The sequence below is a fragment of the Ursus arctos genome, unplaced genomic scaffold (genome assembly GCF_023065955.2).
Source record: "Ursus arctos isolate Adak ecotype North America unplaced genomic scaffold, UrsArc2.0 scaffold_24, whole genome shotgun sequence".
In the NCBI taxonomy this organism is placed as follows: Eukaryota; Metazoa; Chordata; class Mammalia; order Carnivora; family Ursidae; genus Ursus; species Ursus arctos.
This window is the reverse complement of record NW_026622919.1, coordinates 41,394,569-41,407,111: the sequence shown is the minus strand read 5'-3', so window position 1 is coordinate 41,407,111 and position 12,543 is coordinate 41,394,569. Positions and strand designations below refer to the sequence as shown.

At 36.6% G+C, this 12,543-nt stretch overlaps 1 protein-coding gene across 2 annotated transcripts in view; it reads right to left on the bottom strand.

Annotated features, from left to right (window-relative positions):
* Positions 1-12,543, bottom strand: part of TAOK1 (TAO kinase 1) — a 150,239-nt gene that overhangs the window by 80,970 nt on the left and 56,726 nt on the right. For both annotated transcript variants that reach the window (XM_044390773.3, XM_026517755.4), the window contains one exon: positions 12,238-12,459. In XM_044390773.3, coding sequence (XP_044246708.1) covers positions 12,238-12,369 — 132 coding nt within the window. In that variant the 5' untranslated portion in view covers positions 12,370-12,459. The remainder of the gene's footprint in view (positions 1-12,237; positions 12,460-12,543) is intronic.

Sequence of the window (12,543 nt, the reverse complement as noted above, 5' to 3'; positions counted from 1 at the left end):
AGATCGAGCTCTGCGTCAGGCTCCCCACTGAGTACGGAGTCTGCTTCAGATTCTTTCTCCCTCTCCCTCTGCCCCTCCGTGATCTCACAGACGCTCGCTCCCCCCCCCCCCGCCCCTCTCTCAAATAAAATCTTTTCTTAAAAAAATGTAAATTAGGGGCACCTGGGTGGCTCAGCTGGTTAAGCATCCAACTCTTGATTTCAGCAGCTCAGGTCATGATCTCAGGGTCATGAGATCGAGCCCTGTGATGGTTTTATTTATTTAAAAATAAATAAAATGTTAAAAAAGAATCAAATGGGGGGCGCCTGGGTGGCACAGCGGTTAAGCGTCTGCCTTCGGCTCAGGGCGTGATCCCGGCATTATGGGATCGAGCCCCACATCAGGCTTCTCCGCTAGGAGCCTGCTTCTTCCTCTCCCACTCCCCCTGCTTGTGTTCCCTCTCTCGCTGGCTGTCTCTATCTCTGTCAAACAAATAAATAAAATCTTTAAAAAAAAAAAAAAAGAATCAAATGGATATTTTAGAAAAACTGCACAAAGAATAGGAAAAAGACAAAGTTGCACAAAGTACAGGAGAAAGACAGAATTGAAATAGTGTACGGTTTTCACACTGTTTGAGAAGTGGTATAAGTGCTAACTTAACTATAGTAAGTCAAGAATATGTAATTTCTGGGGCTCATGGGTGGCTCAGTCAGTTAAGCGTCTGCCTTCGGCTTAGGTCATGATCTCAGGGTCCTAGGATTGAGCCCTACATGGGGCTCCCTGCTCAGTGGGGACCCTGCTTCTCCCTCTCCCACTCCCCCTGCATGTGCATACACTCACTCTCTCTCCCAAATAAATAAATAAAATCTTTAAAAAAGAAAAGAATATATAATTTCTGGGGTGACGATTAAAAGAATAAAAGAATGGATAACCAAAAGGTTGATAAAGGGGAAAATGTATGCATGCGTGTGTATAAATATATGTATTTTTTTACGGTGGGAAAATGTATCTTATTCATGTCTTTTCTTTTTAAGTAGGATCCACACCTAATGTGGGGCTCAAACTCACAACTCCGAGATCAAGAGTTGATGCTCTACTGACTAAACCACCCAGGTGCCCCCATCATGCCTTTTATTTGCTGTAATGACACTTTGATGTCTGGGGCCTTGCTAACAGGAAGGGACTGCCACTTCCAGACTTAGCTAATTCCTAGAGAGAGCAAACAAGCATATCTTTCATATACAAATCACCAATCAGAGCCCTTACTTCCAACAACCTCACAGTCTAGGGCCTCTATTCTCTGACTGAATCACCACAGGGCCAGATACTAGACCACTATGGATGACTGTATCCTAGAGCCTGCTGAAAGCGCTTGAACTGAGTAATCCTAGGGGCACCTGGCTGGCTCAGCTGGTAAAGCATTTGACTCTTGATCTCGGGGTTGTGAACTGAGCCCCACACTGGGTGCAGAGATTATTTAAAAATAAAGTCTTTAAAACAAAACAAAACAAAACAAGGGGTGCCTGGGTGGCTCAGTCAGTTAAGCATCTGCCTTTGGCTCAGGTCATGATCGCAGGGTCCTAGGATTGAGCCTTATATCGGGCTCCCTGCTCAGTGGGGAGTCTGCTTCTCCCTCTCTCTCGGCCCCCTCCCCCTGCTGGCATGTGCTCTCTCTCTCTCTCAAATAAATAAATAAATAAATAATCTTTAAAAAACCAAAACCTTAGATAATCCTAAACTTGCCTACCCTGCCTCACTTATTTCTTCCTACAGAAACCACACTAAATGCTCTTACCCATGTTTTTCCCTTGCTTCCTCTGCTTCCTCACTGATACCAATGCTTCCCCAGATGGCCCCCTCTGGCGTGGCATGCCCCCTTCTCTTGGATCTGTTGAGTATAACATACCATCTTTCCGGCGGCTGTTGCTACCTGATCTGTTGGCATCCCCACACATGAATGAAACCTAAATTTATAATAATAACAGTAATAAACTCTTGATTAATTCAAAAGATGGCAAGAACAGGGGTGCCTGGATGGCTAAGTCAGTAGAGCATGTGACTTGATCTCAGAGTGGTGAGTTCAAGCCCCACACTGGGCAGAGAGCTCACTTAAAAAAAAAAAAGATGGCAGGAACAAAGAATAACAAAAAAACAGACAGAATAAACAGAAATCAAATAGAAAAAATAAGACTTATGCCCACCTATAATTAGTAATTACATAAAATATAAATGGGCAAAATAACAATTAAAACAAAGATGAAATAGAGAAAAAGCCCCTTTGTTCTTGGCAGCAATTTTCCCCAAAGCACAAGAAACAAAGGCAAAAATAAGTAAATGGGACTAAATTAAATTAAAAAGCTACACACAGCAAAACAATCAACAAAATGAAAAAGCAATCAATGGAATGGAAGAAAACATGATTACAGCTAATAATACTGTATTATATACTTGAAAGTTGCTATAAGAGAGTAGATCTTAAATGTTCTCTACAAAAAAGAAATGATAATTATGTGACAGGAAGGAGGTGTTAGCTAATGATATTATAGTGGTTATCATTCTGCAATATAGAAATGTATCAAATCAACACACTGTACACTTAAACTTACACAACATTATATATCAATCACATCACAATAAAGGTGGAAAAAATTCTGGGGGGAAAAAGACAACAAAGATGAGAAACACTTAATATTTTTCAAAATTTTTTTAGGAGGGGCAAAGAAAGAGGGGGAGAGAATCTTAATCAGGCTCCACGCCCAGGGCAGAGCCCCAAGCAGGGCTTGATCTCACAACCCTGAGATCATGACCTGAGTCAAAATCAAGAGTTCGGACACTTAGCTGACTGAGCCACCCAGGCACCCCAAGAAACACTTTAAATATAAGGATCCAGAAATAGTAAATGAAAAAAGATGGAAAAAGAAATACCAAGCAAGCATTTGCCAAAGAAAGATGTCTGATTAACATCAAAATAGATTTTAAAGCAAGAAATATTATGAAAGATAAAGACTGAAATTTTGTAATGACAATGGGACAATTCAACAAGAAGATACAATAATCCGAAATTTATATATTCCTCATAACACAGCTTAGAAATGCATAAAGTTAAACAAGAGAGAGCTATAAGGAAAAACAGATAAATACACAATCAGAAGAGATTTTAAAATACATCTCTGAGTTGCTGATAGAACATGCACACCAAAAACAAATGAAATCAGAAAGGACGCAAAAGATCTGAAGAATATAATCAATGTATGTTATCTACTTGACATGCAAAAATCATTACACCCAACAAACTGCAGAATATATGTAATTTTCCAGTTCTGGCAGAAAATATTCACAAAACACATAATATTGATAAGTACCCAGGATATTTAAAGAACTCATACAACTCAAAAAGAAAAACAACCCAATTTTTTAAAAATGTGCAAAACATTTCAACAAACACTTCCCAAAGATATGTGAATGACCATTAAGTCTATGAAAAAATACTCAATATCACCAATCATCAGGGAAATGTACATTAAAACCCTACTGAAATACTATTACACATCTACCAGAATGATTCAAATTAAAATGACTGTCAACACCTAATGTTGGAGAGAATATAAAGCAAACAGAATTCTCATATACTGTTGATGGGAGTGTAAAATTTTTACTTCTTAATGAAGAAGTCTGGCAATTGGTCATAAAACTCAACATGTACCTGCCCTATGATCCAACAATTCCATCCATACTTAAGGGAAATGAAAAATTTAGTCCACAAAAAGATTTATAAATCAAAAGACTTTTAAGTCAAAAAAGGTTATAAGAGACAAAGAAAGACATTATATACTAATAAAGGTTCAATACAGCAAGAAGATATAACAATTATAAACATTTACAATACCTAATAACAGGTCATTAAAATATATGAAGTAAAAACTGACAGAATTGAAAAGAGATATTAACAGTTCTGCAATAATAGTTGGAAACTTTAATACCCCACTCATAATAATGGAGAGAACAACCAGACAGAAGCAAGGAAACAGAGAACTTAACACAATAAACCAACTAGATTTAATATACATATACAGAACACTCTACTCAACAATACAATACACATTCTTCTCAAGGGTACACAGGACACTTTCTTAACATATGTCAGGTCACAAATCAAGTCTCGATAAATTTAAAAAGACAGATATCAAGCGAAGAATCTTCTCTGATTTCAATGCAATAAAGTTAGAAATTAGTAACAAAAAAGGAAAACTAAGGGCGCCTGGGCGGCTCAGTCGGTTAAGTACCCGACTACTGATTTCAGCTCCAGTCATGATCTCAGGGTTATAAAGTCGAGCTCCACATCTCCCCTCCCTCTGCCTCTCCCTCCCCACCCTCAAACAAACAACAACAAAAAACACAAAAAACAGAAAACTAGAAAATTCACAAAGTTGGGGAAATTAAACAACATACTTCTGAAACAATGGATCAAAGAAGAAATCACAAGGGAAATTAGAAATACCTAGAGTTGAATGAAAACAAAAATACAACATATCAAAACTTATGGGCCAAGTAAAAAAAATGCTCAGGAGGAAATCTGTAGCTATGAACACTTACATTTAAAAAAAAAAAAAAAAAGTTCTCAAATTAGCAACCTAACTGTAATTTACAACTTAAGGAACTAGAAAAAGAACAAACTAAACCCAAATTTAGCAGAAGGAAGGAAATAATAAAGACTAAAGCAGAGATAAGCAAAACAGAGAACAGAAAAATATAGGGAAAATCAATGAAATCAAAAGTTGGTTCTTCAAAAAGATCAACAAAATTGACAAATCTTTAAGCTAGATGGCCTGAGGAAAAAAGATTACTAAAATGAGAAATTAACAAGGGGACATTACTACTGATTCTACAGAAATAAAAAGGATTTTAAGAGAGTATTATGAACAACTATATGACGACAAATTAAGATAAAAAGTGCAAATTCTGAAAAATACAAAACCTACCAAGACTAAGCGATAAAGAAACAGAAAATCTGAATACTACTACATATTATAAGTAGACGGAATCAGTAATCAAAAATTTTCCAATAAAGCAAAGTCCTGGACTCAATGGGCTCTTAAAATTCAACAATAAGAAAACACACAACCCAATTTAAAAATGGGCCTAACACCCTGACACCTTACCAAAGAAAATATACAGATGGGAAATAAGCATATGTAAAGATGGTTCATAACATGTATTACAGGGAAATAGAAATTAAAACAATGAGATACTACTAGACACAATTAGCATGGCCAAAATCTGGAACACTGACAGTACCCTTTGGTACTGATGAGGATATGGAGCAACAAGAACTCTCATTCACTGCTGGTGGGAATGCAAAATGGTACAGTTCCTTTGTAAGATAGTTTGGTGGTTTCTTATCAAATTAAACATACTTCACCATACAATCCAGCAATGGCACTCCTTGGTATTTACTCAAAGGAGGTGAACACATATCCACACAAAAACCTGCACACAGAGGTATTTTTCAAGGTAGTGAAAATACTCTGTTTGATGATGGGTACTTATCATACATTTGACTATACCCACAGAATGTACAATATCAAGAGTGAACCCTAATGTAAACTACGGTTATTATGTTTTGTCAATGTAAGTTCATCAGTTGTATTCTGGTGCAGGATACTGATAATAGAGGAGGCTATGCATGTGTGAGGGAAAGGACTATATGAAATCTCTGTACCTTCCTTTCAATTTTGCTGTGATCCTAACTAAAACTGCTCTAGAAAAATAAAGTCTTTTTAAAAAATGTTTTTAAATATCTCTACTTGAGGTGTCTAGGTGGCTCAGTCGGTTAAGCACCTGCCTTTGGCTCAGGTCATGCTCTCAGGGTCCTGGGATCCAGCCCTGTGTTGGGCTCCTGCTCAGGTGGAAGTCCACTTCTCCCTCTCCTGCTCCTACCCCCAGTTCGTGCTCTCTCTCGTGAGCTCTCTCTCTCTAAAAAATAAATAAAATCTTCTAAAAAAATAAATAAAATAAATATCTCTACTTAATTTAAAATCTTCACCTCAATTTCCTTAAGATAAAACTGTTCAGGTTTATGAAGTATTGCAACTTCACTTCTCAACAGAAAATATATGTATATAAATATATTTTTAAAATTTTTATTTATTTACTTAAGTAATCTCCACACCCAACGTGGGGCTTGAACTCAGGACCCCCAGATCAAGAGCTGCATGCTCTTCTGACTGAACCAGCCACATACTCCTTTTTTTTTTTTTTTTTTAAGATTTTATTTATTCATTCGACAGAGATAGAGACAGCCAGCGAGAGAGGGAACACAAGCAGGGGGAGTGAGAGAGGAAGAAGCAGGCTCATAGAGGAGGAGCCTGATGTGGGGCTCGATCCCACAACGCCAGGATCACGCCCTGAGCCGAAGGCAGACGCTTAACCGCTGTGCCACCCAGGCGCCCCCAGCCACATACTCCTATATATAAATCTTTTACTTGCTTATGGCAGTGTATTTTTAAACAACGAAAAAAACAACTACTTTCTCCCATCAGTAAGTTTTATGCCAAAAGATGTCTTCTTTAATGTGTACGAGAAACTACCAAATAGATACACACCATAAAATATTTTCCCCAGGGGTGCCTGGGTGGCTCAGTCGGTTAAGCAACCGACTTGATTTTGGCTTAGGTCACTATCTCAGGGTTGTGAGATCAAGCCCTGCATCGGGCTCCATGCCGAGCGTGGAGCTCACTCCCCTTCTCCCTCTGCTTCTTCCCACTTGTGCTCTGCTCTCTCTTGAAAAAAAAAACAAAACAAACCCCCAAAAAACCAAAACAAAACAGGCTCTTTAAATTAATATCACTCTAGTTCTATTCTGTTTCTTCTCTTTGCCTCCTGGGGCACTAATGTCATATGGCTTTAATTATTGCGTTGTAGTATTTTTAAAATTTTTTTTATTAAATAAATACTACACTCAACATGGGGCTCAAACTCACAACCCTGAGATCAAGAGTTGCAAGCTCTACTGACTGAGCCAGCTGGGCGCCTCTACTGTGTCACAGTCTTTTAATAATTGATAATCCAGGGCTCCCTTCAACAGTCTATTTAATATTCTTCATTATTTTCTAGGCTATTCACATTGCTTTATTCTCCTTTTCTTCTTTTTCCCTCCAAACTAACAAACATATCCATTAAGAGGAAATACAATGATGTTCATTAGAGTATTATTATTATTATTTTTAAAGATTTTATTTATTTATTCGACAGAGATAGAGACAGCCAGCGAGAGAGGGAACACAAGCAGGGGGAGTGGGAGAGGAAGAAGCAGGCTCATAGCGGAGGAGCCTGATGTGGGGCTCGATCCCATAATGCTGGGATCACACCCTGAGCCGAAGGCAGACGCTTAACCGCTGTGCCACCCAGGCACCCCCTAGAGTATTATTTTTAACAGTAAAAACAGGAAGCAGGACTGAAAAACCTAAATAATCATGTGGAATGATTAAGCAAATTATGATATACTGAATGGACATATAAAATCTGATACATTATTATCATGTACACTTATTAATATGAAAAATAAGCAGCAATGCAAAATTTCTAAAAACAAATGATACCATTTTCATTTTAAAAATTAAATGGCAAAGAGAAACAAAAGATAAAATGAACTTATGGGACTTCATCAAGATTAAAAGTTTCTGCACAGCCAAGGAAACAGTTAGAAAAACTAAGAGGCAGCCCACGGAATGGGAGAATATATTTGCAAATGACACTACAGATAAAGGACTGGTATCCAAGATCTACAAAGAACTTCTCAAACTCAATACATGAGAAACAAATAAACAAATCAAAAAATGGGCAGAAGATATGAACAGACACTTTTCCAATGAAGACATACAAATGGCTAACAGACACATGAAAAAATGTTCAAAATCATTAGCCATCAGGGAAATTCAAATCAAAACCACACTGAGATACCACCTTACGCCAGTTAGAATGGCAAAAATAGACAAGGCAAAAAACAACAATTGTTGGAGAGGATGTGGAGAAAGGGGATCCCTCCTACATTGTTGGTGGGAATGCAAGTTGGTACAGCCACTCTGGAAAACAGTGTGGAGGTCCCTTAAAAAGTTAAAAATTGAGCTACCCTATGACCCAGCCATTGCACTACTGGGTGTTTACCCCAAAGATACAGACGTAGTAAAGAGAAGGGCCATATGCACCCCAATGTTCATAGCAGCAATGTCCACAATAGCTAAATTGTGGAAGGAGCCGAGATGCCCTTCAATAGATGACTGGATTAAGAAGTTGTGGTCCATATACACAATGGAATATTACTCAGCTATCAGAAAGAACGAGTTCTCAACATTTGCTGCAACATGGATGGCACTGGAGGAGATAATGCTAAGTGAAATAAGTCAAGCAGAGAAAGACAACTATCATATGATTTCTCTCATCTATGGAACATAAGAACTAGGATGATGGGTAGGGGAAGAAAGGGATAAAGAAAGGGGGGGTAATCAGAAGGGGGAATGAAACATGAGAGACTATGGACTATGAGAAACAAACTGAGGGCCACAGAGGGGAGGGGGGTGGGGGAATGGGATAGACCGGTGATGGGTAGTAAGGAGGGCACATATTGCATGGTGCACTGGGTGTTATACGCAACTAATGAATCATCGAGCCTTACATCGGAAACTGGGGATGTACTGTATGGTGACTAACATAATATAATAAAAAATCATTAAAAAAAATTAAATGGCAAATGAACATATATAAACACTACATGTTACAGATATATATAGGATAAATAATTATCTCATTTTGCCCTGGACTATGGGGTTTCTAGGACATGGGACTTTCACCACTAAAACTGGAAGTCTTGGTTAAATTGAGATAACAGTCATCCTAGACATATGTACATAACTGAAAGGCTGAAAAGATGTAAATGAAATATTATCAGAGGCTATCTGAAGGGAAAATAATTATAAGAAATGGTTTCTGTATGCTTTTCATTTTTCAGTTAAAGGTGATATAATACATCTTTATATGAAACAAGCAAAGTTTACTAAGGGTCTTTTACCCTTAGTAAAATCTCAAACTATATTCTAGCTAAAATTCAACAGAAAACAGACTTAGCTATACCAATAAAAAAGTAACGAGAGAAAAGCCAAATAACTAAAACCAGGAATGAGCGGGAACATTACAACCAACCTACAGAAATAAAAAGGGTTATATGAGAATACTATTTACAATTATACATCAATAAATTAGATAACCGAGATGAAACAAATTCCTAGAACCCACAAATAAAGTAACTTAAGAAAATGAAAAATAGCAACAGACATTTAACAAGTAAACACTGAAAAAGTAATCAGAAACAAAGTCTATAACCAGATACCTTCCCTGTGAATTCTACCAGTTAAAGAATTAACAGTTCTTCCCCAACTCTTTCAAAAAAAAGAAAAGAGAAACTTCCTAACTCAATGAGGCCAGTATTAGCCTGATACCAACACCAGACCAAGAACATCACAAGAAAATTACAGTGTCTCTCATGAATACAGATGTAAAAATCCTCAAAGTACTATCAAACCATATTAAATCATAAACCATGACAAAGTGGAATTTATCCCAGAAATGCAAGAGTGGTTCAATTTAACAAAATCAATAATGTAATATACTACATTAACAGAACAAAAGAGAAAAACCATATGATCATCTTAATTGATATCAAAAAGGTATATAACAGAGTGTAACAACCTTTCATGAAAAAAACACTCAAAAAATTAGAACTAGAAGGAACTTCCTCAATATGATAACGGGCACTTAAGAAAACCCCACAGCTAGTATCATCTTCAATAATGAAAACTGAAAAAAGCTTTCCCCCTAAAATCAGAAACAAGGGTGCTCACTTTTATCACCACCATCAAAGTTCCAATTAGAGCAAACAGATAAGAAAAACAATAAAAAGCATCCATATTGGAGAGGAAGAAGTAAAACAACCTTTACTTGTAAGTGACATGATCTTATATATGGAATTCCAAAGTATCCACATGAAAGATACTAGAGCTAATAAGTTTACCAAAATTTAGGGTAAAAATCGATGCACATAAATCAACTGTTTCTATATACCAGTAATGAGTAATCTGAAGAGGGAATTAAGAAAGTAATTCCATTGACAATAGCATCTAAAAGAGTCACATGCTGATGACTACACTAAAGCAATGAATTATAACACCTGTACACTGAAAACTATAAAACATTGCTGAACAAAACTGAAGACCTAAATATTTAGAAGGACATTTAGAAGGTAGTAAGACTTAATAATGGTAAGACACCAATACTACCAAACATGATCTACAGATTTAAACAATTACTAACAAATTCCAACAGCAGAAATGGAAAAGCCAATCCTCAAATTCATATGGAATTGCAAGGGGCCCCAAATAGCCAAAACTATCTTGAAAAAGAATAAAGTTATCCCTGATCTCAAACTTACTACAAAGCTACAGTCATCAGAACAGTATGATACTAGCATAAAGATGGCTATGTAGACAAATGGAAAAGAACTGAGAGTTCAGAAGTAAACTATACAATATGACCAACTGATTCCATAAAGATGCCAAGACAATTCAACAGAGAAAGAACAGTCTCTTTAATAGAGGGCACTGGAATAACTGGATTTCCACATACAAAAGAATGAGGATAGACCTTTATCTCACAACATATACAAAAATTAACTCAAAATGAATCAATGACCTGTAAGTAAGAGCTAAGACCATAAAACTCTTAGAAGAAAACATAAGGGTGAATCTTCATGACCTTGGATTTTGTACTGAATTCTTAGGGCACCAAAAGCATAAGTAACAATGACAAAAAACAGACCAACTGGACTTAATCCAAATTTAAAACTTCTGTACATCAGAGGACATTATCAAGAAAGTGAAAAAGATGAACTACAGAATGGGAGAAAATATCTGCAAATCCTGTATCTGATAAGGACTTAAGATTCAGAATACATAAAGAACCCTTACAACTCAGCAAGGAGACAAACAACCCAATTTTTAAAATGGGCAAAGGATCTGAATAGACATTTCTCCCAAGAAGATATACAAATGGCCAATAAGCACATGAAAAGATGCTCAACATTATTAGTCAATAGGGAAATACAAATCAAAACATCAACATACTACTTCACACCATGTAGGACAGCTATAATCAAAACAACAAAAAATAACAGGCATTTGCGAGGATGTGGGGTAACTGGACCTCTGGTAAACTGCTGGTGGGAATGGAAATAGTGTAGCCATTACAGTGCAGTTTGGTAGTTTCTCAAATTACCATGTGATCTAGTATGTTCACTCCTAGGTACACACCCAAATTTGAAAACAGTGACTCAAGCAGATATCTGTACACCAATGTTCATTATAGCATTTATTCACAATAACCAAAAGGCGGACATGATCTAGTGTCCATCAACAAATGAATGGATAAACAAACCGTGGTATATTCATACAATGGGATATTCAGCTATAAAAAGGAATGAAGTACTGATACATGCTACAACATGGCTGACCTGTAAAGTGTTATGCTACACATTATGCTAAGTGTTATAAGCTATACACAAAAGTACAAATATTGTATGATTCCACTCATATGAAATATCTAGAGTAGGCAAATTCATAGAAAAAAGTAGATTAGAGGTTAAGTAGAGGGAGAAGGAGGAGTTGTTGCTAATACAGAGCTTCTGTTTGGGGTGATGAAAAAGTTTTGGAAAAAATGGTAATGGTTGTACAACATTGTGAGCGTAATTAACACCACAAATTGTACACTTAAAAATGGTTAAAATGGCAAATTTGATGATTCTTTTAGCACAACACACACACATATACACACAAGAAAAAAGACTTTGGTACATAGCCTTCTGTCAAATAGTAATTCTAGATTTCCACAACACTAACATTGACTGTGTATGAGACTACAGAAGTCAGTGTTCTGCAATACTTAATTCTACAGTAATTCAAGACTTCTCAACCCACTGTGCTAAAATGCTAAACCATATGTAAGTTAAAGCAAAATAAAATTCGTTCCCATTTTTTCAACAATCCAAAAAGCTCAATAAATAAAACTATCTACTTTCATATTATACACATATATCTATGCAAGTGATTATAAAATGGACTATTGCTTATGTTTCTTTATATTATTGTTTCTTACCCTGCTGGGACTAAATACTAAGTAAATGCTGGTCACTGACATTAAGCCTTTAACACTTACAAAATACACTGCTCCAAAGCTTCCATGGCCAATTTCTCTGAGATCTGTGAAGAGCTTCTCTGGATCTTCTTTGAAGAAGAGCTCTGCAATTTCAGGGTCCTTCAGGCTGCCCGCTCGGTTAGTTGATGGCATCCTGCTGGGCAATCAGTTCTCTGATTCTAATTTTATACTGCTATCCCAATCCTTGGTTCATCTGTATGAATGAAGCCACGCTGGCATAAACTATTGTAGAGAAATAAGAAAAGAAAAAAGTCAGGAAAAGCAAAAGCTGCTAAGAATAATTAGTATAAGATCATTTTCTGACAG